We start from the raw sequence: 25616 nt of genomic DNA, 5'->3' as shown, positions 1-25616 counted from the left end.
GTATCAAACGCTATTGGTTGAACTGATGACGTCACGCAAATTTTGACCAATAGCGTGCTGGCCTAGCTAAATCAACTACACGCGCAGTATAATATTCTGCGCGTATTTTATCTACTTTTTTTTGTCTGGTGTTGTATTTTATAAAAAGTTGATGTAGCTGGTATCATAAGTTTTGTGGATTGAGCTTTTGTGTTAATTTAAAATATTACTTCAATTATAATTTATTGATTACAATTATATAGTAAATTCCTATGAGAATTAGATGTACGACTATTTACAAATTAAAACTTTAATCTCAATTAATACTGAAAAGTCATATCAGAAAACTGGGGCAATGAATTTCATATTACAAAAATTGTAGCAGCTATAAATTTGTGTCATTAAAGAGAAAGGAAATCAATCTTGAGATGGCTCCGAAGACACTGCCTCCCTATTTTCATAAGCCCAGAAACCGTGAAACTCTATTAAAATGCTTATGAATGTGTCGCCTTGTCCGCATGCTAATAAGTCCGCTAAGGTAATTTTCTCCGGATCCTTAGGCCTGACCATATCAAAAAGTTCATCTTTAACATCTTGAAATGATACAGGCTCTGCACCATGCGCCTTCATCTGTTCTTGTATCGCCCTGAAGAAGTAATTTAATGTAAAAGCGTCCAAGTATCCGCAATTCTTTATATCCAATATTCTAAATAGGAAAGCCAGAGCTTGAGGTTCACTGCGGTTTTCCAAAGCTAGTACTAAATCCAAGTAAGTTTTATAATCCATTTCACCCCCATACGTCAAACAGGTCTGAAATACCCTGTCCAAAAATGGTTTAGTTAAAGTTCCTGTCCCATACCCAGCTAGCTCAGCCTTGCTAAGCATTCCGTTGTGATCACGATCAAGATTTAGGTAATGTCCGTAGATTCGAAGAGCAGATGGAGCACTAAACCAATTTTGTTCTTGCAGCTCCTTGCTTAATTCTTCATCCCTGAGTTCCAAGAGATCGTCTAAAAAAGAACAAGCCAAAACGTCTAAGATCCTCACCCGACCTGCTCTCACTACATCGAGAAAAAACAAGAACTTTCTGACAGCAGTGCAGACGTAAAAGCTGTGGAATGATTTTTCGAGACCTTCCAACTGAGGCAAAGTTGGCAGTAACTCGGTAATATAATTTTCTAAATCACTTTCAGTTAAATATCCCTGTCCACTGACATCATATAAGGATAAACCTATACGAGTCTGATCTAACCACACTTTACGCATCACATAATTAAAGAGGGACATAATAGAAACTCTTCCCTGAGAGTCGCCCTGTTGAAGCCTAGCAAAAACTATCGGAGTGAAATATGGTCTAATTTTTGATCCTGCTAGGAAAGCAACTTTCTGGAAATCCGCATAAGTGATTAGCTGTTCATCTGGAAAACTTTGATTCCGGTCAAGTAACACCCAAAGTTCTTTCAGTTCATTATTATCTAATAGCTGCTGACTTCTTCTTTTCAAAAGGTTTGACCGACTCTCTTCACGTAACTTAGAACGAAGTGGTTGTTCAGTTTCTTTTGGTATTTTATTGAAAAATTTTGGGACTCCCTGGCTTGGTTCAGTCTTTACTCCCCATTCCTGTAGGTACTGTTGAAAGTGTGATTCTTCAATCTTCTCATTTTTCGAGATGTTTTCTGAATCTGCAGCTGTAAATTACTATTTAGAACAACACCCTTCAGAACATGTAGAAATGATTACTTACCTTTTAATTTTTGTAGCCTCTGTTTGAGGAGAGACTTTATATCCATGTTTCATTTAAATTTGTACAACAGGTTTTATTTAAATTCTCCAAGTTCAGCAGATACTTAAAATAATTAGTGTAATAATGCTTATGAAAGTCTTAAATATCTAATATATTGTGATTTAAATTTCAAGCAAACATAAAAATTACATGGTCAATTATATAAATTATGTGAAACAACGACAATGAACGAAATTAGAGAGGATGAATAAATGGTAAATAATGTACAAAACAAATAGGACATAATAGGAAGGAATTCAAACCTGACAAATAAATACTTGGAAGTGTCTAAAATATCTGTTCCTGTAAAATTGCAATTTCTCTCAAATTGTATAGTTATTTAGTGGATACATTTGTTACAGTTACACAATACTAGCACCTACATTTTTCAAATTACATCTACATTTAGGAGGTTTATTGTTTTAATAGTAATCATTACTCCTCTGTGTACGTAAGTACTTTAATTAAAGTGGTACTTTATACACAGTTTGACAGTTGTTTGCGCCAGAATTACAATTCTTTTAAATATTTTGTCAACAAAGTTAATTTGAAGGTAGTTTTAAAAGAAAATCATTATCTTTCATGGCACAGCAACAATTTTCATTAATTACCATGCAAAGTTATTTATATGAAAACTTTAAATGGATGATGCTGAGTAAACGGTTGTTTTAAAGATGAATGGAGGTTAGGAATGCGGGCAATAGCCCAGATAAATACTGGAGGGCAAGTATGTAAAATGAAAATTTTCTCTATTTCCTGGTTTTCCTAAATATTTTTTCCTGTTTTTTAGAATGAGATGATGCTCTTGAAGAAATGGCAGAATTCTTGCCATTATGTGATTTACTATTTAATGTAGTCTCCCTCGCAGCTTACTTTTGTGATCTGGTCTTCGATATCCTAGTAGTGTATGCCCTTTATGAAAGGGGCTCAAAAATTTTATTTGTCCAGTGTTTGGGTGCCATTGTAATAACGACTTTGGTATCTCAGATATTGTCACTTCACTGGTATTTAAAAAAGAAACCAAACGGATGGCAACGTGTGCTTGTGGTGGGGCTTCATGTCGTCCAACTTGGAGTGCTCTGGCGTTATGCACGTCTTCTTGTACCTGTCCAGTTATCTAGTGTTAAGCGTGAAGTTAGGGATCTGTGTATATTACGATTAGTACATGGCTTTTTACAAGCCGCACCTATGCTGCTGCTTCAGTTAAGTCTGTTACCAGGTAAAATCCATTTTATAAGTTATTCATTACATAATTTACATAGTGTCCCAATTTATAGGTGTACAAGGTGGGGGGTACCATAAGTGTCACCCCTATATTTTGTGTTGTTTTTGACGTAGAAAGTAAAATGTAAGAATAAAATTTGTAGAAAATTTTTATTATAATCTAGTACAACATTAACCTAGAATGCATTTTCTGAAAGCATGGTTATAGTGATATAAAGTTTGAATTTCTGCCCTTAGACATTTGTTTACTAATAATTTGTACAATACGACATTTTTCAAATTAAATTAGCAGTTTTTGTGTGCTGCAAAAAACGGAACAATGTAGCATATGACATGTCATATATGGCCACAGTTATTTGCTTGGTTTTGATTATTGAAAATGCTTATTATTAATCTGCTTCAAGTTTATAAACACCCTGAACATCAGAAACTTACAACATTTTTAAATTTGAATATGAAATTTTGAAATGAAAAATGAAAAAATGAAGTCGACATCTAAGAAAATCGTAGCAGCCTTTGATTTGCAATTTTGGGGAATTTATAACTTCCAAATATGTGCATTTCTAAGGGCTGTTTAATAAAAAAGATGTGACCTTTATTTACTTTCTAGTTACTTCTGTAATAATTTGTACACCTATAAATTAGGACACTCTGTATAAAAATAACAATAGCATTGTTCTTATTTTCTCTTTATTTTAGGTAAGCCACAGGGCCCTCCCTCCGATCTAGTGACCGTTTCCGCAGCTCTTTCGTTATTCTCGGTGTGTTGGGCACTAGCCTCGTTTAGCAAACATGTACAAAGTGTGGATAGACTTGTTTTAACCTGGCTGGGAGTTGTCTCCCAGTTGTTGTGGCGGGCTGGGACGGTGACGGCCAGAGCTTTGGCTCTATCGGCTTACGCGGCTAGTTACCACTCGTGGGTGTTTTTAGTATTGGCACTGCACTGGACCTGTATGTTTTTATGGCTGCTCTCCCCCCGAAGTCCTTTCCACGGGCAAAGAGGCAGTAAATTGGGGGTGTGTGCCTTAATTGCAGCGATATACATACTGGCCTATATTAATTTACAAGAGAGACCTCATGGAAGAACTATGATAATATTTTACATCGTAATGTTACTAGAAAACTGTCTTTTAGTAGGCGCATGGGTTGCTGCTGTGTGGCCGGTTAGACCAAATCACTGGGAGTTAGTTCCTATTTTAACTGTTACGCTATTCTCTGCCGGCATAATATTTATGCTTTTGTACTATAAATTCTTCCACGTGAAACGCTTATTGAAAAAGCCTGCCGCGCCGCCTGGTGTGTTCAACTGCCGATTCAGCACCCCCTCTGCGGCAGCCCTGTATAGAAAGAAGAAAAAGCCGACCAGTTTTGTGCCACCTCCTGGTTTAGGGCCAGTTGCCATGCCGTTCTGGCGACGTCCTTTGCCTTCATCTAGTGAAAACGAAGGGAGTAGTGTTGGGTCACGGGTCAACATTCATCAAAAACTGCAAGAAAAGAAACAGAAACAGTTGGCCGAACTGAAAATAATCGAAGAAGAAATCAAGCAGGGGAAACTCGTAGGGCCGGAAAGTGCGGATTTCGATGACCGGCAGCCTATTCCCAGGGCCAAGCGTCACGTGGAACCTCAGTTACTAAGTCTTGCCTCTTTAAACAATTTAGCTAGTTATGGAGTCAACTTAAACAGAAGACCTCCTCCTAGAGCTCCGAGGAGTCGTACTCCAGAGTTGTTACTAACCCCAAGGTATTTATATTGTGATTGTATAGTTCTCGAACCAGAAACTGTAGAAATTCCAGTGCCACACGGATCGTCCGATATCGAAAGCCAAGTCTCACTACCTCGCTCCTATACTCTCCCGAGAGAATTTAAATATTATAGGAGGCAGAGGGCTGGCAGGCCCACTCAAGCTGTCGCTTCAACTAACAGTAGTGACGGTGACGTGGACAGCGCGGACGATGAATCTGACTGTAATCCTCCTCCTCCCGCCATAGTTAGGCAACTGAGGAGGCCCTTTAGACACGAAACTAAATTGTGATCTAAGATTTCCGTCCAAATCACGTGTTAGTTTTTATAGAAACTAGTTTATAGACTTTTGAGATGAATTTTATATTTTTTATACTTTGATATTTTTCCATTTATTTTGTATTATTTATTTTCTGTAAATCTTATATTAAAATGTATTTAATTAAATACAAGCATGACTAGGTAGTTGTCCAAAATTTATTTCTGCTTCGCTAACTTCATCTAGACATTTCTACTCTTATTTTATTTAATATCTCGATTTTTACAGAATAATTTCAAAAACTTTTCATTGTGAAAGAAATTCCAATCCAGAAAAATTGGGTGAAACAATTGTGGGGGTGTGAAAATTTTAAAATATACTCCTTGACGAAAAATTAATAATTTAATTAAAGTTAATTTGAAGGAAACTCTTCAACATGGGCACCCATTTAAACATCACAATGTACCTTTCCTGTTTTGTCAGTTACGATTAATTCATGTGTTAATAGTTTCACAAAAGCATTCTGCGGGGTGTGATTATGTTTGTAGTCCCATATGCAATTTTTTGTATATTCAACAGGCGTGTAAAATTTAGGAAATGTAATGATAAACATAAGAAGTAAAAATATTCCCTTTTTCCTTATACTGAATGTACTATCAGCTTGTAAACTGTCATACCCTCGAGAAAACTTGTATAACTGGTACAGTGGACAGATATTGTTTCTAACTTGCTCAGATTTTCTAAAACGCTCATCAAAAGACTGCTATAAATTCACTAAAAATTACGCATAGAAACGTCTCCTAAGACACGATTTTCAACAAGTTTAAGTTCACAAATATTTTAATACATTTATTAATAATAATAATAATAATAATAATATTTATTTCAAAGAAGGTACAGCTACACTGTAACCGACCATTGTATCTACACCTAAAATGAAATATTGTCAGTATTGTAAACTAAAGAATACCTAAAAAACTATTTTAACAGATAATCATTTAAACTATATGGTTCTAATTCTACTAAAATTTTTTTTATTAAAGGGCATTTTGTTATTTATTAAAGTGATGTGATTATTTTATTGAATATATAGATTTAACTAATGATATTCTGGGAAATAACTAATCTGGAGGCTACAGTCCCATACAGCATTGAATTACACCCCCGAAATTTCTAGCAAACGACCAAGACTATTCGTCAGCGGAATCATCAAATACAGACTGGTAGGTATAAAGAAATACTTTGTGTCTGTAGACAAGTAATGACATTTAATATTGCATATTTTGTAGGCTATATTCAGCCACACTCAGAATATATCCTATTAATTTATTAGACTAGGCTTCTTTCGCGAGTGGAGTCATATGTTGTAGTATATGTAGTATGAGTGAGTGAAGAGATTTAAATTACATTATGACAACTAAGGTCAAAAAAGATAGAAATAGAGATAAAAGCGTTGAGTGAGAAATAATATTTTTCGCTACAAGTCAGATACCATTATTCAATCACGAAAAAAAAATCTTTTGTCTTTGTTTCATTATTTTTATTATATCCTCAGGACTCCACAATTAATACTCGTGTTTTTATATAAATATATGATACAAAATTGATCAGTTTTAACATAAATAACTAAATAAACATAATAAAAATTAGCCGGCCCTATAATGTAGTAATGGCAGAATAAAAAACATATATCCATATAAAACATAATTTTTTTTAAATTCGTTTAAATGTTTTGTTTAAATATAATATAGGGAAAATTTCTCTTTTTTGTATGATAAACGAAATTAAAATAGATTTTTCAGCTTATTATAAGGTGACAAGAGGATTTACCTTTTTGCCAAACTAAAAATTACCAAAGGGGAGGTTAAAAACAATTACAAATACATTAAAATATATATTTTTTAATTATATAGGACGTGTAATTTATAATTTTGATTTTAATTTAATCATGTATCAAATTATAACATGTACTTAAATAATAATAATAATAATAATATCTCGCCTTATTCTGATCGCAAGGATTAACCCAGAAGTCGGAGACTTGTTTGGAAGAAGGGCGGCATATTATTCAGTAGGCTGAATGTGTGCCCAGAAACGATACGTTGGTGAGCCCCTGAAGGAATGAGGGAAGCCTGGAAAACATTAATTACCAATCTCTCGCATAGACCCAAGAAAACATTCTTCCATCCTACCGTACCCACAGAGAGGGTGCCTAATTCCTCTCTACGAATATACGTGATCTATGGTCTTACATGGATCGAACCCGCGATGGTGGCATTCATTGATTCAAGTACTGACGACTTGAACCGCTTGACCACCGATATTTTGGATTTCTTTTTTATTAGATATTTTTATCTTTTTTATTTATGCTATTTTTAAAGTTCTTCATATTAATCATCTGTTGAGAATTATTTTTCTTCCAATTATAAGTTTCCTCAAACTTTAAATTATGTAAAAACTTCTGGACATATTCTGCTGGACTCATTTTGTTTTGGTGATTTGATAATATGTAATCGGTCCGATAGTTCTTCATGTTCTGAAATATGCTTTTCCAAATATGTATCTACTTGTATTGACGATACAAATCTCATTACAATCTAAAAAGATATTTTACAAATAAGTGGTCTCTTTAATTTTGGTGGTTTGTATATTTTTATTATTGTCACTAAAAGTTAAATAAAATGATTTGTTCTTTGAAATTAGATATTTTTTCAGAAAGACATGGAATTTTATGTTTTATTTTTCAACACCGAATAATTGTTTCTTTATTTAATTTAATTGTTTTAACAGAAAATTATTTTTATTGAGGTAAGTTTGCAACGGATTTATTTGTTTTTATGAAACAGGACGTGAGAGACTCAGAGCTCTCGATTTTAAATTCATAATTATATTGATATTTTGAGAAAAAGTGTTGGGACTGACAATTTAAAAACCTCTTTAAAAAATAAAATTACCTTATAAAATTCAGATTAAGTCCTATATTTTGCTTGCCATATGGATTTTACAAATTACCATATACAGGTTCGGAAAGTCCCCATGGTACATCGTTACGTGAGAGCGATAAAGTAAATCATAGAAATTCGTGCGATAGACAAGGATGGTTATATTGAAGACGTTTCATAATTTGAATAGTCACTCCCACTTCTAACCCGAAACGGGCGGACTATTCAGATTATGAAATGTCTTCATTATAGCCATCCTTGTCTATCGCATGGATTTCTTTACTTTGTCGCTCTCATGTAAAGGCAGATGGACCGTGTGGATTTTACAGCCCTGTATTTTTACCATGTAGTATGTTTCTTGAAAATTAATTTTAACAATTTTTTTTGTTTTGGTAGTTTACTTGCTCAACTATGAAACGACTAATTTCATTTGCGCTTCTAAAGGCTCAGTAATTAGCAACCAAACTGAAAACACCCTTTTAATTTTCCAGCTCTCCAAACTTTTCATTTTTCTAAAAAATTTTTAAATGCTGTCACAGCCAGATATTCAAACCACTATAGTGATTTGGGGTCACGACTTATGAAACAAAAAGTCGTACTTTGTCTCAGTTTATAAACTGTGGTACAAGTCACTGTTCTTTGAGGACAGGTAAGGTAATTATACCCCTGAAGTAATAGGTGAAATGTACAATCCGCCCCTCAAATAAAACCAACTGTGAGTGTTATGTGCTTCATTTTTTATTTATGAAAAAAATGTAAATTATTCTACACTTCATAACGCCTTCTCATACTCCCTACGACAGCAGAGACAATACAAGTAAATGATATCTACAACAATGTTGAATTTAACTGTTGAGGTGAACAGTTTGAATTCAACAGTTAGTTTATTGCCAGTAAACAGACAATTGTACAATATAGATATATTTTTGCACCTTCTAGCAATATGGAGAAAAAAGCATGCTTTATAAACACTATATACAGAAGTAATGAGACCTGAAATAACTTTATCACATTTTTTTTTCAAATTAAACATACAACTAAGTAGTTATATGTAAAATTATGGAAATAGTAGTTTTATATACAGAATCCAATATTAACAATGTAATACATATAGAAGTAGTACATTTATTAACATCTTTAAATTTATGCAATCAATAGTCAATTTTAGAACTTTGAAAAAGGTCAAATTGCATTTAAAGTTCAACTTTTAAATTCATTCTTTTGTCTGTCTTATGAGTTATGATGAAATGAAAGTTGAGAAAATTTTTGCAATGCCAAATTATTACATATTAAAATAGTTTTAAGTTTTTTTTTAACTTACCTGGATTTAATCATATCTACATTTGTGCAGAAGAGAAAAGAAACAGAAAGTAGAATTTAATAATTATTATTTTTATTTAATATTGTGAAATTATAAGGAAATGAAAAAAAGTTTTTTTTCAAGTAAAAAATACTATAGCAAATTTAATTTATGAGCTGCTTTTGTTCTCTGAAATAGAGAAAAGTAACGTTTAGCAAATTAAAACACTTAATGTCCACGTTCCATGAGACACAAAAATATATATTTGAAATTCGGGACTATTTGAAGTTACATTTATATTATTATTTAATTTTAATGATAGTCGGCTAAATCAAGGCAGCTTGCAATAATACAGCATCGTTGCAAATTTTCTCACCAGAATTCAAGATGCAAGTCACAGTTGTTTTGTAGGTTTCTTGAAATTTTAGTTAACTCTGTTAACTGGGGTGATCAGCTGGACAAGTTGCGATTGAAAAATCTTAAATAAGATATACAGGGTGTCCAGAAAATGATGGTCAATCTCTCAAATTTGGATAGATGCAAAAATGATGCCACAAGTTTATATAAATTATTTTTCATCAGGCTCACCCTGTCGATTTTTAACTCTTGAAGTTGAGGGTTGAACATAGATTTTTTTATTTCACGGAAGAGGTCACAAGGAATCACGAAAGATTTTACAAAATATATTGCATAAATTGAAATTCTAAACTGACCGTCAAATTAGGGTGGTTACTAGCATACACTTTTTAGAATGGTTACAGACCTATACGTGTGCCTGTATTCGTAGACGATTGTGTTTTCGACAAGCTTTTTAACATTAGCGAGACAAAAATATATGGCTGAAAAACTGAATAGATGACACTCGTTTATATGCACAAATTATCACAATGTAATTAGTGCAGTTCTATTTTAGTTAAAAGTTTCTTTGTTTTATTTAAACTTTAAATTTAGAAGTATGGTGATAGAAGCTACAAGCAAATATCTGGTGTAAGGGATCGCAACTTCAGAAAGTTTGGGGACCACTGAGCTCAGCACCCTAATTTCTTTTTGTTTAAAAAACTGCTTGCTTGTTTTCGATATAATGAACCGTTTTCTGGGATAACTGTGTTTAACAAAGAATTCTATTTCTTATTCATAATAATAAACCCGGATAACATACATTTGTATATGCAGCAAAATTATTCATTTATATCATAAATTAACTAGTTGTTTTCAAGAAAAATTTTACTATTAAACTGTCAGAAAAGTATTTTTTTTTGTAGTCTGAAAATTTTAAAATCTACGATAAAAATTGTTAATAAAATTATTGGGACGAAGATTGCAAAGATGTGCTCTGCCCCAAAAATAGTTATTGTTATTAAATTGATTAGATCAGTCGAACTTTTCCCAAAATTTTCACAAATTCAAATAAATAATAAATCAAAAAAATTTTACGAAAAATCAATATTCAACATTAGCTTCAAGAACTAATAATTCCGCAGACCCGAGAGATTGCTCTCCATTTTCTAGACACCGTTTTCTAAGATCTAGCAATTTATTCTCTAAGACAAAGTGTAAAGTTAAAATGGCTCACAAAACTTAAAGTGGTCATATTTTTCATAAGGCCTGGGACCTACATTGTTGAGGGGATTTCTAAGCTCATATATAGAACTTTTGTAACAAAAAAATTTCACACAAAATTTGCAAAATAAAAAATTTAAAAAGAGGTGTTGCCTACCCGATATTTCGGAAAGGGTTGCAAATACAGGGTGGGCCATTAGTGTGAGAAAGTAAAGTAACTCCCTTGTTTTCTTAATACAGAAAAAAAGTTTATATAAAAGTTGTACAGAATCAAAAAACCTAAAGGACAAAATTAATTTGAAACACACAGGGCGATGAGTAAAAAAGGGACACGCCAAATATTAAATTTTTTAAATGGAACGCCCTGTATATTTTTAAACATGGATTTCTGAGAAAATTCTATATTATGGCAATATAAACAGTTTATCATTTTAGTGCGGGGTTGCTAAGTTATGTAGAAAATTCTTCGAATTTTGGAAAAAACATGACCTCGAAGAAGTTGTATTAACTTCTACTACTGGCACTTGGAGCAAAAATATTTGACAGAGTTATAGACAAATGTTAGGCAAAGACTCCTATATTAGCTGATGTCGATATTTTAAACAGAGCATTTAAAAATTAACAATTTTAGATATAGAACATGCTTAATAAAAGTTGAAGTGGACTGATATGTAAATAAAATAGAATAATAAAATACAGGGTGTTCCATTGGAAAAATTTTAGAAAATCAAGTTTAAACTTTTTAAAAATGATCGTATTATAAAAAATGCCCTGTATAAGATATCGATATTAGCTAATATAGAAGCCTTTGTCTAACGTTTGCTTATAACTCTGTCTAATTATTTTGTTCCAAGTGTTAGTAGCTGAAAATTAATACAACTTCTTCGAGATCATGTTTCTTCCAAAATTCGAGGAATTTTTTACATAACTTGGCAACCCCGCACTAAAATGATAAACTGTTTATATTGCCATATATAGAATTGTCTCGGAAATCTGTATGTTTAAAAATATACAAGGTCTTCCATTTAAAAAATGTAATCTTTGGCTACTCATCACCCTGTATGTTTCAAATTAATTTTGTAGCTCAGGTTTCTTGATTCTGTATAACTTTTATATAAACTTTTTTTCTGTGTTATGAGCAACAAGGGAGTTATTTTACTTTCTCACACTAATGGCCCACCCTGTATATTCATAAAATATTATTTTTTATAGTCAACTGGCAGATACAAACAAGTGTGTTCTTGTTTAAAGTTGCAGCATTATGAAGTTTGAAAAATTGAACTTTAATAAATATCTAATTAAAACTGAAAATCAATCAATACGAAGAAAAGTTATTAAAAATTAAAAAAAAAAGTTGATAAAATTTTTTTTTTGCCATTACAGTGAAAGTGGGTTATGACAACATTGCTTTGTACGACATATTGGATATAACGACGGAATTTGGAAGTTCCGATTAAACCCTATAGAATTACCATATTAAAAATATTATTTACTACAACACCGTTTACAACAACATCTTGTATTTAGTGACACGTTTTTATATACAGTTACCATAGAATCTTAAAACCAATGCACTGCTCTTCGCCCACCCCACCGGCATCCACTCTTTTGATACCAGTTAGTACGTTTGGGAAAAATTATGATGTATCTACGCATACAGTTAAATTATATGTATTAATTACCACTTTCTGTTATGATGTTGAAAAGAAAAGTGTTTAATATAGAAGAAAAATCACATAATATGAAGACTAGAAAATGGAGAAACTAATGCAAACATAGCAAAAGAATTCAAACAAAAAAGATTTCAACAATTTGGAAGGATAGAAATAAAATAAAGTGTACTGGAAAACAATTCACTGCAAATGAAGCGCCCGAGATCTTCTCAACACAAAGCAATATATGTACTTAAAGATTTTTTCATTTTTCCAATAAAATTTTAAAATAAAAAATATGTACAGTAATACCCCAACTTACGCTACCACATCTTACGCGAATCCTGAGTTACGAGATTTTTAAATCTCGTCGATTCGGCATTTGTTTGAGCAACGCGCTACTCTCGCTTCCCCACCCGTCCACACTTGTTCAGTTTACGACGTGTTGATATGTTTCGCGCAAATTTGAGGTATAACTGCAAATTATTATTTTGTGTTATTTTTGTATTAATTTAAGATTTTATTACACATTTTTCTTTCAAGTTTATTGTTTTTTTTCGGTTTTCGGTTCCATTTATAGTTCGTACAATATTTGTGGAGATAGAATTCCAAGAATACCCCCGTGTCACTTTCTTGGAATTAACCGCATTCGACACCCGGGGTAGAGTCATTGGCAGAAAATTTCAAGCCACACTCCTGCCGCGATAGTTTACTATTATTACAGTATGTAATTCCGATAACAGTTCTTCTATCTCAACAAATATCGTACGGATATAATTTGTATGTATGTATATGGAAAATTGTACCCAGACTTACGCGAATTTGACTTACATGGTTATCGCTCGGTCCCACTTATCGCGTAAGTTCGGCGTATTACTGTAATTGCTCATTACGTCTATCGGTTATAACAACGTAAACAAACGGTCCCTTGAAGATCATTATAATTGATATTCACTATGTGCAAAACATTTCTCAGGGTTGGCCACCTGTTTAAATTTTTCATTTTGCAAATTTCATCGAAATTTTTAGATAGCATCCCCTCAAAAACTATATGCCCCTTGCTTTATTATTGCTATTGCTAAATAAAACCACTTTAATTTTCACGAGCCGTAGGTAAAATTTATAACATAAAATTTGCAGGAATCGAATTTGTTTAGAAAACACTGATTCGACATTTTATTACGGTGTAGTATGTAATTTAACAAAGAATAACAAAAAATCAAAAACTAAACACCCGTAGTAAAAATTGGTTTCTTTTTGCATTTTTTTTTTGTGATAAGACAGACTTAAAAGCTAATCAATAACGAAACTCTTGTTTTTTAAAGTTCTTTTATTCCTGACTTTTTAAATATTCGCATAATATTTGGATTTACAAAATTTATTTTTTTACTATACAGTAAAGTCCCGATGCAACGAAAGGTTTGGCCATTAAAAATAAATATCTTATAAAAAACATTAATGAATAGGATTTATTCAAACTCTATCACTTCGAGGATCTCCTTCTGCGTGCGTAACCCTTCCGTCACATCGGGGTTCAAATTAAGTCACTTAATTCTTTTAATTTTGCTAAACAACTCTTCTTCTTGAACCACAAGAGTGATAAGAAAGTGATAAAACGATTCAACATCATTTTTTGTTTATTTAAACAAAAAATTACCATAAATTACCAATACAATAAATAAATAATTTGTATATAACAGTTAAACATACGGTGATGATGGCGTTTTATTTTACAGTGTCCTCCCATCACCGTCAGATGTTTCGTAATATTGCTAGAGGTGATTAAAATTTGTGCGGGGCACAATGAGCACTTGGCGAAGTAATATACAGTTGACGAAAATTTTTAAGTTCACTGTCAATCGAGGATAACTACTTGCAGATCGTCTGATTTGGTCTTCAGCTGTCTCCAGGGTTTCCGTGCTGCCCTCCGTAACTCTGCTAATGTTACCTGTCGTCGCATTTTTCTGTAAAAAATTTCAAATTACCTATTTGCCCTGGAACACTGTACAAAATGGTCAAAAACTACCTACTGAAGATATAAAAACAATTAAATGTTCTTTTCAAAACAAATTCAACTATTAGTTAGTCATTTGATATCTTCGTTTATTTTCGATTTTCATTTGTGATATTTATCGGTTATTGATTCATTTCCGCTGCTAGATGGATTGGAATTAAAGTAAAAAAAAAAGTATATATACTCTTCGGCATAGGATTAGTGACATTTATTACTTTTATACACAGAGTTACGTCGAACATATATTTTTTTCTATTTTCCAGTGGTATATATGAGAAGCTCGACACTTCAGTGTGGATAGATGGAGGCGAGGGGGTATGTATTGTTGATGTATCTCACATCTCACATGTTGATATGAGTTGCTATATCTAAAGAAATTGACTGTTAAATTAAATGTTTTTCTGATTTATACTGTGGTGGTGCGATAACAAAATGTTGTTTATGAAACGACTATGTTATGGTTGAAATGGACAATTTTGATTATTTTGGCAGAAATATGCACCTAACTGATAGTTACCCCAAAGTCGTTAACTATATCACGACATGCATCGTGAAGAAGCAGAATAATTTACAGTCTGACTTAATTGGATAGAAATTGTGGACAATTCTAGACTAAACTACAAATAAGAAAAGTATTAGGTATCTTTTAGCTAATATTTCAACGCCTGATACGTCGAGCTCGAATTAAGGGTTACCGGCTGCTTGTATTTCCTTCATTCTACATCAAGTCGCTCTCGTTTATTTATTATTTGTGAATTTCAGAGCTCAAGTGAAGTTTGTCTAGTTGTATCTAATTTAGTTTATAAAAAATGTATAAATCTTTTATCTATTCTTTAAAAACTTTAAAATATACATTCATATTATTCCTGGAATATATCATTACATTCTTAACAAATTGTGTGCATGCACATTAGTAATCCCTGATATTTTACTTTCACAATAGAAAACACAACATTGCATTCATTATTTTGAAGTTTTTAATTCATAGATCTAAAAATAATACATAAACACAAACACACATTTCAACAAATTGTAGAAATTTAACAGTCGTTGACTTCTATCTGCGAGATCACGCCCACAGAGAACTCCCAACGGTCGCATGTTAAAATTTACTATAAAAGTACCTAGATATTGCTGTTTAAGAGTCCGATCTGAACCTTCAACAGTGAAGCATCGTTCACCGTAATGGAAGAGTTTGACTTTATTTTATTTCAGTTGCTGGGGCAGGGCTCCAACAAATTGATTACTAAAAGAATTCCATAGTTCTCCTAATCTTTTTTTTAAGATTTTTTTACGCGAGAAATACAGCAAAGATAAGGAAGAATTGAGATCGCATAAATCAGTAAATCTACCGGGCAATTGGCAACAAAGTTGATCTGAGGCAGCCAGCCCAGTCATGCAACTATGCGGCAGCTTGTGTATGTCCGATCTCTTGGACTTTCAACATGTCACGTATTCGAGCCTAGGATTGAAACTTAGGTTCGATTTCGGGCCAACAAACCTCGATAGCATTTTTAGACGCATTTTTGATTAAAAATATTTTGGAAATGCAAGAAGGTAATATAAATCGATAACAAAATATCTGACAAATGTCATAATTTTTAAAAATATCAATATTATGATCTAAATAACCGAGGCAACTTGTCAAAGACGCTCTATAAACTTCCGGAAATATTTGTTACACATAGCTTACAGAAACTCGTATGAAATCGTAAACCCTTATAACTGAACCGAATGTCATCGGAACAACTTATAGGATCTTTTCATGAGGAGAAAATATAAAATAGTTTCGACAAATTTATTAATTTCCAAGTGAATTTATGTGCTGAAGACTATTTCGTGATCTGAAGAGATTTTAATATAAACACTTGTTCAATCCTAGTGAAAATTAATTTTTGATTGTGCTGAGAAAGAAAATTTTTAATATCATCAGTCTCCTTTAAACTGCTCACTTACCACTACTACAAAAATATATGGGCGGAACACTTGCCAATGTTTATATTTTCATGATTTATAGATATATAAAGAAACTATACTCTATCTTTAGCTGATGTGTCTCATCTCATTTTTTAATATAAAAAAAATGTTTGTAGGCGAGTAATTTTTAAGGTTAAGGCAACCGTAAATTCACTGAAATAGTAGTAGTTTATTTGCATCTCTGTAACTTGGATCGTTACAGGGATGGTTCCAGAATTGCATAATTTACTATTCTATTCTTCGCAGTTGAAATTATAGGATCGAAAATCCAGTTTAGAAGGCAACAAGATATAAAAAATATGGAAAAAATATAATAAAATGATATTCATTTCTAACGATGGCTAAATCGAGTATTACGTACGTCCGTTTACACCCACTAAAAAAGCATTTCCCTATAAGTGCAATAGACAGAGATAGAAGATAGATCAACGTTCAGTGTATCTCAGTCTATAGACGATTATAGATTCTATCGATGTGCATAGAGAGCGGCACATCTTTTAATACAAGACAAATAATATTGAACCGTTATAAAAATCATTTTATATTTTATATGCTTTACGGTAATGGTACTTTTTATATTATGTCTGAGTCTATAATTTTGACAATGAAGTATATCATACGTTAATCGTACCTTATAGAATTACAAATTAACAGCAGTCGACTCATTAAAATCAATAAACTTTATGCTAAAACGTTCATATGGAGCAATTTTTACTTTAATTCTAACTTATTTAGCAGCAGAGACAGAGGTGGTCGATAATGTTATAAAATTGAATATATCCTGTAACTTCAGAACTAGTGTTGATAGTCTTTCCGATATCAATTGAAGAACCAACAGATTGACAGTATGTACCAGGTTCGGTCGCTGACGCAGCAACTCGGCATTGAAATATTTGAACTTGTTCCCATATTTATTTAGTCATACCCATATGGTGGAACTAAACGTGGAGGTTGTAGAAATGTATACGCCCAGTTGAAGAATGCGAGTGCGGGCAAAGGAAAACAAACACAGTTGGATTGGGCTACTGGGCAATAAATCTCAGCAGTTGACAAGTGGTTGATAAATTGCCCAGCAGTGCAGTGCAGCAATGCGGAATTTGGTGTGATTCAGGTAATTTTAATTTAATATAGGCATTATAGGCACCTTCTATTAATCATTCATATTACAATTGCGAAAGGGAGAAATAATAGGGATATTTTTTTTACTATTATCACAACATGACATTTTGGAAACCTTTGGAAACGGAACAAGACGAAATTTACCATCAATATAATAAAATTATTTGAGGACATAAATAATTAAAATGTGTTGTTTTCTACACATTATATACAAATTATTATTATAATTTTTTACCTTTAGTAGAAAACTTTTTTAGGGACGCCTATGAAACTCATTAAATTTTATCGCCAGGCGTTCTTTTGCTTGTTCAACTGACTTCGGAAAGACTATAACATACTCGAGAATTTTTGAAGAATTTTCATCAAGCACAAATGAGAATAGATAAACATTAAACGGGACGAACCTAGGAATTTATGTTCTATTAATATAATTGTTATAAAATTGAGAAACGTGATGTATTGTTTATATTTTTCTACATGAAAATTTTATGAATTTTGAAGATTCTCCGTTCAAATTCTCCAATTTCTTCAAAAATGCTCTTAAGTGCTCCATATTTTCCAATATTCGCATAAGCAATATTTAAAATAGTTATTAAAATAAGACAAGTTGATCGGATAGTGTGAAATTTTAGAAAATTAAGAAAGTTTTTCTTTTCTGTATCTCAAGAGAACATTCATGTACAAAAATTCACAAATACTCTCAAGTGCACATCGAGTACGTTCTCGCTATTCCAACACTATAAAAAACAAAGCTATTAAATACTAGACTTAATAGTTCAGGAGATAGATAACTTTTATCAAACTTTTTCTATTTCTAGTCCCCTGAAATCCTATAGAATTTGACTTGCTCTGTATATGAAGTCAGTCCCCTTAATTTTTTACCATATCAACCGCAACTTAATTTGAGAAATCCACAATTAAAAATTAATATTATATTTTGGGAGTCACACCTTATTTTGATTTTTTCTACACTTACTTGCTTCCTTCTGTTGCCCTAAAGTAAACGTCATCCGGTGCATCCATCCAACTTATAACTTGTTTACGACCTGAACCCGTTCGGGTCATGTGAGCAATTTTTGGTTTTCCATTAATTTGTGCAATGTGTCGTGGAAGGGGTTGACCGGGCATCATTTGTGCAGCCATCAACGCTTGGAACTGTTCGGGCCTTGTCACATGTGCGGGCTCCTTTTTCATACTTTTCGGAGGCGGCGCGTTGAGGGCCACACCTATTGATAAATCCAGGAAATACTTTAGACACGACATTTAGGTAATTTTGTATAATATAACTTTTTACGGGATCTTCACTATTTGTTATTTATAGTGTGTAACTAAATGCACGGTGAAATCAGTTTATACAGGGTGAACCTACAATGCGTACATTTTTAACTGAGGGTATAATTTGCAATGTAAATGTCCAGAAGGGTCATTTTTATAATAATTTTTCATAACCTCTATTTTAACTTAATAAAGGCAATCCTAAGCGATAGATATTTTAATTTCAGCAAATCAAATACTATCGTAAACTTTTAAATTTGAAAGTAAATCTAATTCTGAACGGAACAGAGATAAACTGTCTGTCAAGCCAATATTTGACATCAGGGACAACTTTCTTAGTGTAAACTGTAACCATCAAAATTTTAAATTTCGATGACCGTAACAAATATCCTTCAGATGGCTTCAGGGTGATTCAGTCATAATCTCATTAATGTTAAGGGAAGGTAGGGAAAAATGAGTAGAATACAAATATGTGATTAAAAAAATTTTAAAATGCATATTTACTCTGAAAAAAAAATTATTTTGAAATTATCAATCACAATAATTGAGTACGAGTGTTTAGTATTATGTTCAACTAATTATTCGGTTTGCAGTGCGTATACCTTATTGCGTGATGGCTAAAAAAAAACATTCACTCATCCGTCCATAACACTGTTACGTTGGGAACCACTACACTTTGATTTTGAAATCAACTGTGAGACAACTGGGAAATCAGCTGTTTCCTGTGCTGTGCCGACGTGTTCCTAGACAGCAAATGTGACGCAAAGTAGAGCGCCGAGTTAACGGGAATTAAAGGGTAATTTTTTAAAAGAGTAGAGTAAAATTTTTTTTTCCAAATTTCTGTCTTTATTTGGTCTTCCGAATACGTGATTAAAATTAATAACATTATTACTGAATCACCCTGTATAACAGGACACATATAGGACACCTACTAGATGACATATTGAAAAAAAAATTATTTTGGCTCCAGGTCATAGAGCGTTTTTTTTTTAAATTCGTGTAAAAATGCTAGCAATCGATTCCTGTAATAGACATTATCATCGAGAAATGAAAATCGAAAAAGATATTAAAGAAAAACGCAAGCAAAAAATTTTTATTTTTTCAGTCATCTTTTGGCACTTAATAATAATAATAATATCTCTACTCCTCATTCTAACTACGAGAATTAGTCCAGAAGTCGAAGACTTGTGCGGGAGAGGAGGCGGCATATTATTATTACGCAGGCCGCATTTGCGCCCAGGAACGACTTATGTTGGTAGGCCCTAACCACCATTCACTGCAAGAATGAGGGAAACCTCATTAATTAGGGGGGTGGTCAAATGCCAACCAGTGTCAATCTCTCACATTGACCCAAGCCAACATTCTTCCACCCTACCATACCTGCACAGAGGGTGCCAATCCTCCATTCAAGCATAATTAATCTACGGTCTACCGGCCGCGGGATAAAGGAATAAAATCGTTATCACTCTTTATTACCATGAATGTACAACTCTTAAGGTAAAAAATGAGCCCTTCGTTTCTCTACGACTATTCGTCGAGCAAGAAGAGCCGATTCTCGAGATGACCTTTTTTTCAAAGAATCGATGTAACTTGAAAATTTTTCAATATTTTTTCATTTAAAAAAAATGTACTTTTTTGCATGTCGAGGGCTACATTTATAGCAAGTATCAAGTTTCAAAAACTTAATTTGCAAGAGATACAGCAAAAACAAAAAAGTTGATTTTTGACGTTTTTTTTCGATATATCCCGGAAGGTAATATAGCAATCGATATATTTATAAATCGAATCGATAGGTTTTTTTAATAGCTACAACTTTCTCACTTAACTTTTTTTCAATTGGAGTTCAAGTTTTTTTTTTTATAGCAAAAAACCGTTTTTTTACTTTTATGAATTTTTTAGGATAACTTCACCGTTTATGCGCCACAGGAAAAATACATTATCTTTCTTAGAATCTTTTTTCCTATATCACCATATTTTTTGTTTCCAGGTGGTATTTTTTGTAAATTTAACATTAGGCTGTAACAGATCGATTGGACTAAGAAGCTGAAATGGTTATATTGGAATCATAGGACTGACTGTCCATTTGTCTTTACAGTTGCTAGAAAAATAGTTACCATTTGCCATATATTGCACCCCTTTGTACTAATATTTAACATAAATCTTTTGAAGTTATTTAAAATAAATGATAAATTACTCTATTTTGACTAGTTCAAGCACATATTTTCATTTTCCGGGCTAATAATAATTATAGTTATATTTTAAAAATTTGAAAATAAATAGCTTCTATTTGATTTCTGAAGAAGTGATACTCATATAGTACTTGTAATTGATATTGTAACTAAACAGGTCACCGAATCCTAGCAAAATACGTTACAAAAGCAAAGTGAAGTAATTGAATAAACAAAAACTTATTAAAATTTTACAATACAAACTTTCCCACTTTTTTGCACAGACGTTTTACAAATACCATTCTTATCACAATTTCTTGTGATAAATAATAATTCAAATTACGTATAAGAGATTAAGATGGTAAATTTGATTATGCAATTAACAGAAGTCTTTTTATACAAATGTTATCTTTCAGTTGAGAACATAAAACTCACCATCGTCCCAATCCAAATCAGAATAGAAGCCAATAAAGAAAAAAATACATTATTTTTTCAGTTCCATAAAAATTACGATCTAAAATTTTTATATACGACAAAGCTAACTTACTATCCATGCCGTTCATTTCATCGTAAGCTCGTCTCTTCAAGGATGGTGACATACTGTTCAGAGGAATTTTCTCGGCTTCGGGTTTATTGGGAACCCTTTCGTAGAGCAGACTACCGTCCGGAGCTTTTGGTGGTTTAGGAAAAGCCACTTTATCAGGTTGCGGCAGAAGTTCCTTGTCTGTTAAAATTAACCACTGAGGCGTGACGGCACATGGTCGTCCGAGCCTAGTGGCTATGGCAGTGACGCTTCCTCTGTTCCTTTTCCTGTAGGTGCGCAACTGTTTTAATTCCGCCAACGTTTTTCCAGCCTGAAAACAGACGTTTTTAAGTTCCCAGAGGATTTTCGATAAGATGATTTTAACATTATTTCTTTGTCAAAAATTGAACTTTTTACTTGCTACAAAAAATTAATGCTTTCAAAATCCCAAAATATGTGGAAAACGTATAAAAAAAAGGTATAGATGCAAAAATATAACTCATGTATTAATACATACCATCTGTATACTACACTCCTGTTTCACGGCCTGTATGTTGATGGCGAAAAAAGGTGCCCTAGCCGCGTGTCGGGGTCTCATTATGTGCCTGCACAACCTCCTCGAGATCCGAGTTATCGGCGTAGTAAACAGATAGAAAGCGGTTCTGGTTTTCATAATTGGTCTGGGAGATCCTGATCTGACGACGATTCCGTGTGCCGTGGCGTAGTGACGGCCCAAGTGGGCCTTCAATTTGAACTCTTTTCCACAGCCTCCGATGTTGCAGCGATGAGGTCGATGGGACATTCCTGGTAGACGTTCCTCATCAATATCGCTACCAGACTTTTTTTTGCCGCCGTTTTCAAAGTCTCCATCTCCAAAGCGTGTGGCTACTTTTAACCCGCCGTATTTTTTCCAGTACTGCCAGCACGACTGGCACAGTCGGCACTGCATGTGGGACGGGCCCCATGCGTACCATTGATTTGAAACAGTTACTGCGGGGTTATAAACGGATATAAATACTTGATATAAAATAGTTAACAGATTTACGACAAAATGTCTATAATTTTTATATCTATACAAAGCTTTCCAAATTGATAATGTTTGTATGTATTGAGATCTTGGAAATTATAAGTTAGAAAAATAGTTAATTTAAGGAAGTTTTAGACCATTTTTGTTACTAATTTAATGGCACTTGTTTGAATTTTTGAAATAAAAAAATGTACCGTAACTTTAATAATAAATAATAATAAACATGTTTTATTGGATAAAGCAAAGGCTCATTGACCAAAGTCCTTCAGCCAATATTATAATATAAAAATTGTATTTGTAAAATTGTATAATTAAAATTGTATGAGTATTTAAAAAAAAATAAAAAAAAATGATTTTCAGACAAAACATAAGGCTTTGTTTCGTGATTGATGTACAGGGTGTCGCGCTTAAATATGATACAAGCCTGTACCATCTTTATTTTTTGGCCGATTTCAAAAATTTTGCAGCTGATTGGGATTAGGGATTTTTTTTTCCAAAAAAACATTATATATTCTCATTCAGAATCCCTTAAAACAAGATTCATCAAAATCGATACTTCAGGCGAGCACTCCATGATGTCACGAAATGTAATATGTCTTCTTTATTTTTTTGGTCGATTTAAAAATCTTTTTTAATGAAATATAGGGAAAAAAACTATCTGACTGTGATACTGCTGTTTTTTATTAATGCAATACATGACCAACTAGTGCTCGTCTAAAGATGTATCATATTTGATGAAACTTGGTGATAAGACATTTTAAGGGATGCTGAATGAGAATACGTAATCTGTTTTTTGTAAAAAAAAAATCGCTAATACTAATTAGCTGTTTTGACATCAAAAAAACGCGTCCTAGCTAGCCGTGAATTGCATTAATAAAAACAGCAGCATTACAGTTAGATAAGAGTTTCTTTTATCCTACATTCAAAAAAAAAAATTTTGAAATCAGTCAAAAAACAAAGAAGCTACAGGCTTGTATCACATTTAAGTGCGACACCCTGTATATTGTTGGGTGTATTTTGTGATTTTTTGTATGACAAATAGTAACGCCGAATTTGGCATATTCACCAATTCATGAAAAAAGCCCGTAACATATAGAAAAACCGCCTATAAAAATCAATTTTCTTATCAATTGTTGGACATTTAGTCTTTCATGATTTCCTAATTGATGGATATGAGATGATTTTTTGTAAGGTCTTTCAATTGAATTTCTAGTTTTCGTAAAGAGATGTAGAATTTCCATGTTGGTACAACGGAAATGTAGCGATAATTTTTGTAATCTTAGAAATATAGCAGCTCATTGGGAAGATTTCTGTAGTGAGTTTATTTTCATGACACATACTGTGGAAGTTTTTGCTATTCTTAGATTTTGAATCATCTTTTTTGCATTTAGATAAAGACAATGGGTGTATACTAGGATTGGTTTGCAAAATGTAGATGTAGAAAATAAGTATAGCCGTTTCATTGGAAATTCCTTTTTTTTTAATGTTATAATAAAAAAAATGTTTCAATGTGTAATTGCATTTCTTTTTAATCAATTTGTGTTTTCCTTACAGTTGAGTTTTTGGTCCAATGTAACTCTGAAATATTTGATTGAAGTCTTGCTTTTCAGCGTACGATTATTGAGTTCGGATTGCTCTTGTGAATAAAAATTATCAAGATTTAGCTAAATTGACTTATTTAGCTAAATTGACTTTAAAGAGGGAAACCACATAAGGCTGATTTTCAGACAATCATCACAAATTTTTTTGAGTGGGACAAATTTATTAGAATTTCAAACTTTGACATTATTTGATCAATATTTTGAACTACATTTACAAATTACGGTTAAAAATTGTGAAAATTAAAGTTTTGACATGTTTGAAAAAAATGAATCGATTTTCACTTAATTTGAATAAAAAAACACCCTTAAAATTATATTAACCCAATTGTTGGTTCATGTTCTTTGTAATTTCATAAAGACTTTCAATTTTATGAATTTTTATGAATGATCGGTTTATAACTTTTTGAGCTAGAATTCCTATGAATAAAAAAAAATGTCATTTCAAGAAAAACGTGTTCGAAAATTTCTGCAAACTAGCAACTTGTATCAATAATGTAGAGTGCTTTCCGATCAATCAGCGACTAAAGCGCCATATAACAGTTCTTCTTCTTCCTCTTAGGTATCATTCTGAGCTTGCATCTGTTCTTTTCTTACTTAAATAAGTGACTAGACTACCTGAACAAATGCTCTGCTCTATCTATTATGCGCCCGAGAGAATAGAAATTTCGTTTTGAAATTTTGGCAGTGTGTATTCTTGAATAGTTATACTAACAATTTATGCAATAAAAAAAAATCCGATTTTTTGAACCTCCTAATGTGATTTCCTCCCTTAATTTGCCATTTATTGCATCATTTTTGTACCGAATTGACTAGCTGCAGAAGGTTTTGTATAGTTAAATTATGTCTGAAATTGCGGCTTATCAAAGCAGTATCAACATAGTGTAGTAACAGTAAATATTGTATAAAAATGGACAAAGTGTACAATCTTGCAGTACACGTTGTAGATAGTATTCTTGAGAGAAGCTTTATATTTACAAATTTTTAAGATGTGTAAAAATATTATTATATATTATATATTATTTGCAGGGAAGTACAATGTGGATTTTCTTTCAATGTTGCCGCTCCGAAAAATAATCATTTTTTTATGGGTGCTAATTGAACAAAAAAAGTATAACAATTACATTGGCATTCTGGAATTAAATAGTTCATTGGTTAAGGCGAATTTGGTAAAAATTATTTCATTAAATATTATATATTTTTATGAAAAATATTAATCAGTATTGCCAGTTATCAGAATATAATAATAATAATAATAATAATAAAAATAATATTGTTTTTTCGGATTGTTATAGAAATCTTTTCCACGTTCGATACATTAATGGAAAACTAAAAAGCGCCCTTTTTATGCAGCATGAATCCACCTATTTAATATTGCATCCAGACAGAGTCGAAATGTTGGAATAAAAATGTGAAATCACCAATGTTCCCTCTAATTTTTTCACTGACTGCGCAGTACAAAAGTATATGGGAGC

The 25616-nt window shown here is 32.4% G+C and overlaps 3 protein-coding genes across 3 annotated transcripts in view; 1 reads left to right on the top strand and 2 right to left on the bottom strand.

Annotated features, from left to right (window-relative positions):
• Positions 1-231: 231 nt before the first annotated feature.
• LOC108903897 (serine/threonine-protein phosphatase 2A regulatory subunit B'' subunit gamma-like) lies at positions 232-1980 on the bottom strand. Its single transcript, XM_018706238.1, has 2 exons — positions 1724-1980; positions 232-1667 (listed from the first exon to the last, which is right to left on the bottom strand). The coding sequence occupies exons 1-2, from the start codon at positions 1767-1769 to the stop codon at positions 397-399; spliced, it is 1317 nt and encodes a 438-aa protein (XP_018561754.1). The 5' UTR covers positions 1770-1980; the 3' UTR covers positions 232-396.
• Positions 1981-2262: 282 nt separating this feature from the next.
• On the top strand, positions 2263-5080 carry LOC108903899 (XK-related protein 7-like). The gene is made up of 3 exons (XM_018706241.1): positions 2263-2489; positions 2553-2981; positions 3686-5080. The coding sequence occupies exons 2-3, from the start codon at positions 2576-2578 to the stop codon at positions 5017-5019; spliced, it is 1740 nt and encodes a 579-aa protein (XP_018561757.1). The 5' UTR covers positions 2263-2489; positions 2553-2575; the 3' UTR covers positions 5020-5080.
• A 6895-nt stretch (positions 5081-11975) lies between these two features.
• Positions 11976-25616, bottom strand: part of LOC108903908 (metastasis-associated protein MTA3) — a 34091-nt gene continuing 20450 nt past the window's right edge. Inside the window, exons 5-8 of the mRNA XM_018706251.1 lie at positions 22034-22506; positions 21541-21847; positions 18527-18776; positions 11976-14404 (exon numbers count right to left, since the gene is read on the bottom strand). Coding sequence (XP_018561767.1) covers positions 14296-14404; positions 18527-18776; positions 21541-21847; positions 22034-22506 — 1139 coding nt within the window. The 3' untranslated portion in view covers positions 11976-14295. The remainder of the gene's footprint in view (positions 14405-18526; positions 18777-21540; positions 21848-22033; positions 22507-25616) is intronic.

Source organism: Anoplophora glabripennis, unplaced genomic scaffold (assembly GCF_000390285.2).
Source record: "Anoplophora glabripennis isolate ALB-LARVAE unplaced genomic scaffold, Agla_2.0 scaffold123, whole genome shotgun sequence".
NCBI lineage: Eukaryota > Metazoa > Arthropoda > Insecta > Coleoptera > Cerambycidae > Anoplophora > Anoplophora glabripennis.
The sequence above is the reverse complement of the archived record's forward strand: the minus strand, read 5'-3'. Positions and strand labels throughout refer to the sequence as shown.

What these genes read in the sequence shown, in the direction of transcription:
- LOC108903897 (XM_018706238.1), bottom strand. Translation starts at nt 1,769, where the DNA reads ATGGATATAAAGTCTCTCCTCAAACAGAGGCTACAAAAATTAAAAG. An exon ending in GAGGCTACAAAAATTAAAAG is followed by an intron (nt 1,668 to 1,723) that starts GTAAGTAATCAT and finishes AGTAATTTACAG; the next exon opens with CTGCAGATTCAGAAAACATC.
- LOC108903899 (XM_018706241.1), top strand. Translation starts at nt 2,576, where the DNA reads ATGGCAGAATTCTTGCCATTATGTGATTTACTATTTAATGTAGTCTCC. An exon ending in TCAGTTAAGTCTGTTACCAG is followed by an intron (nt 2,982 to 3,685) that starts GTAAAATCCATT and finishes TCTTTATTTTAG; the next exon opens with GTAAGCCACAGGGCCCTCCC.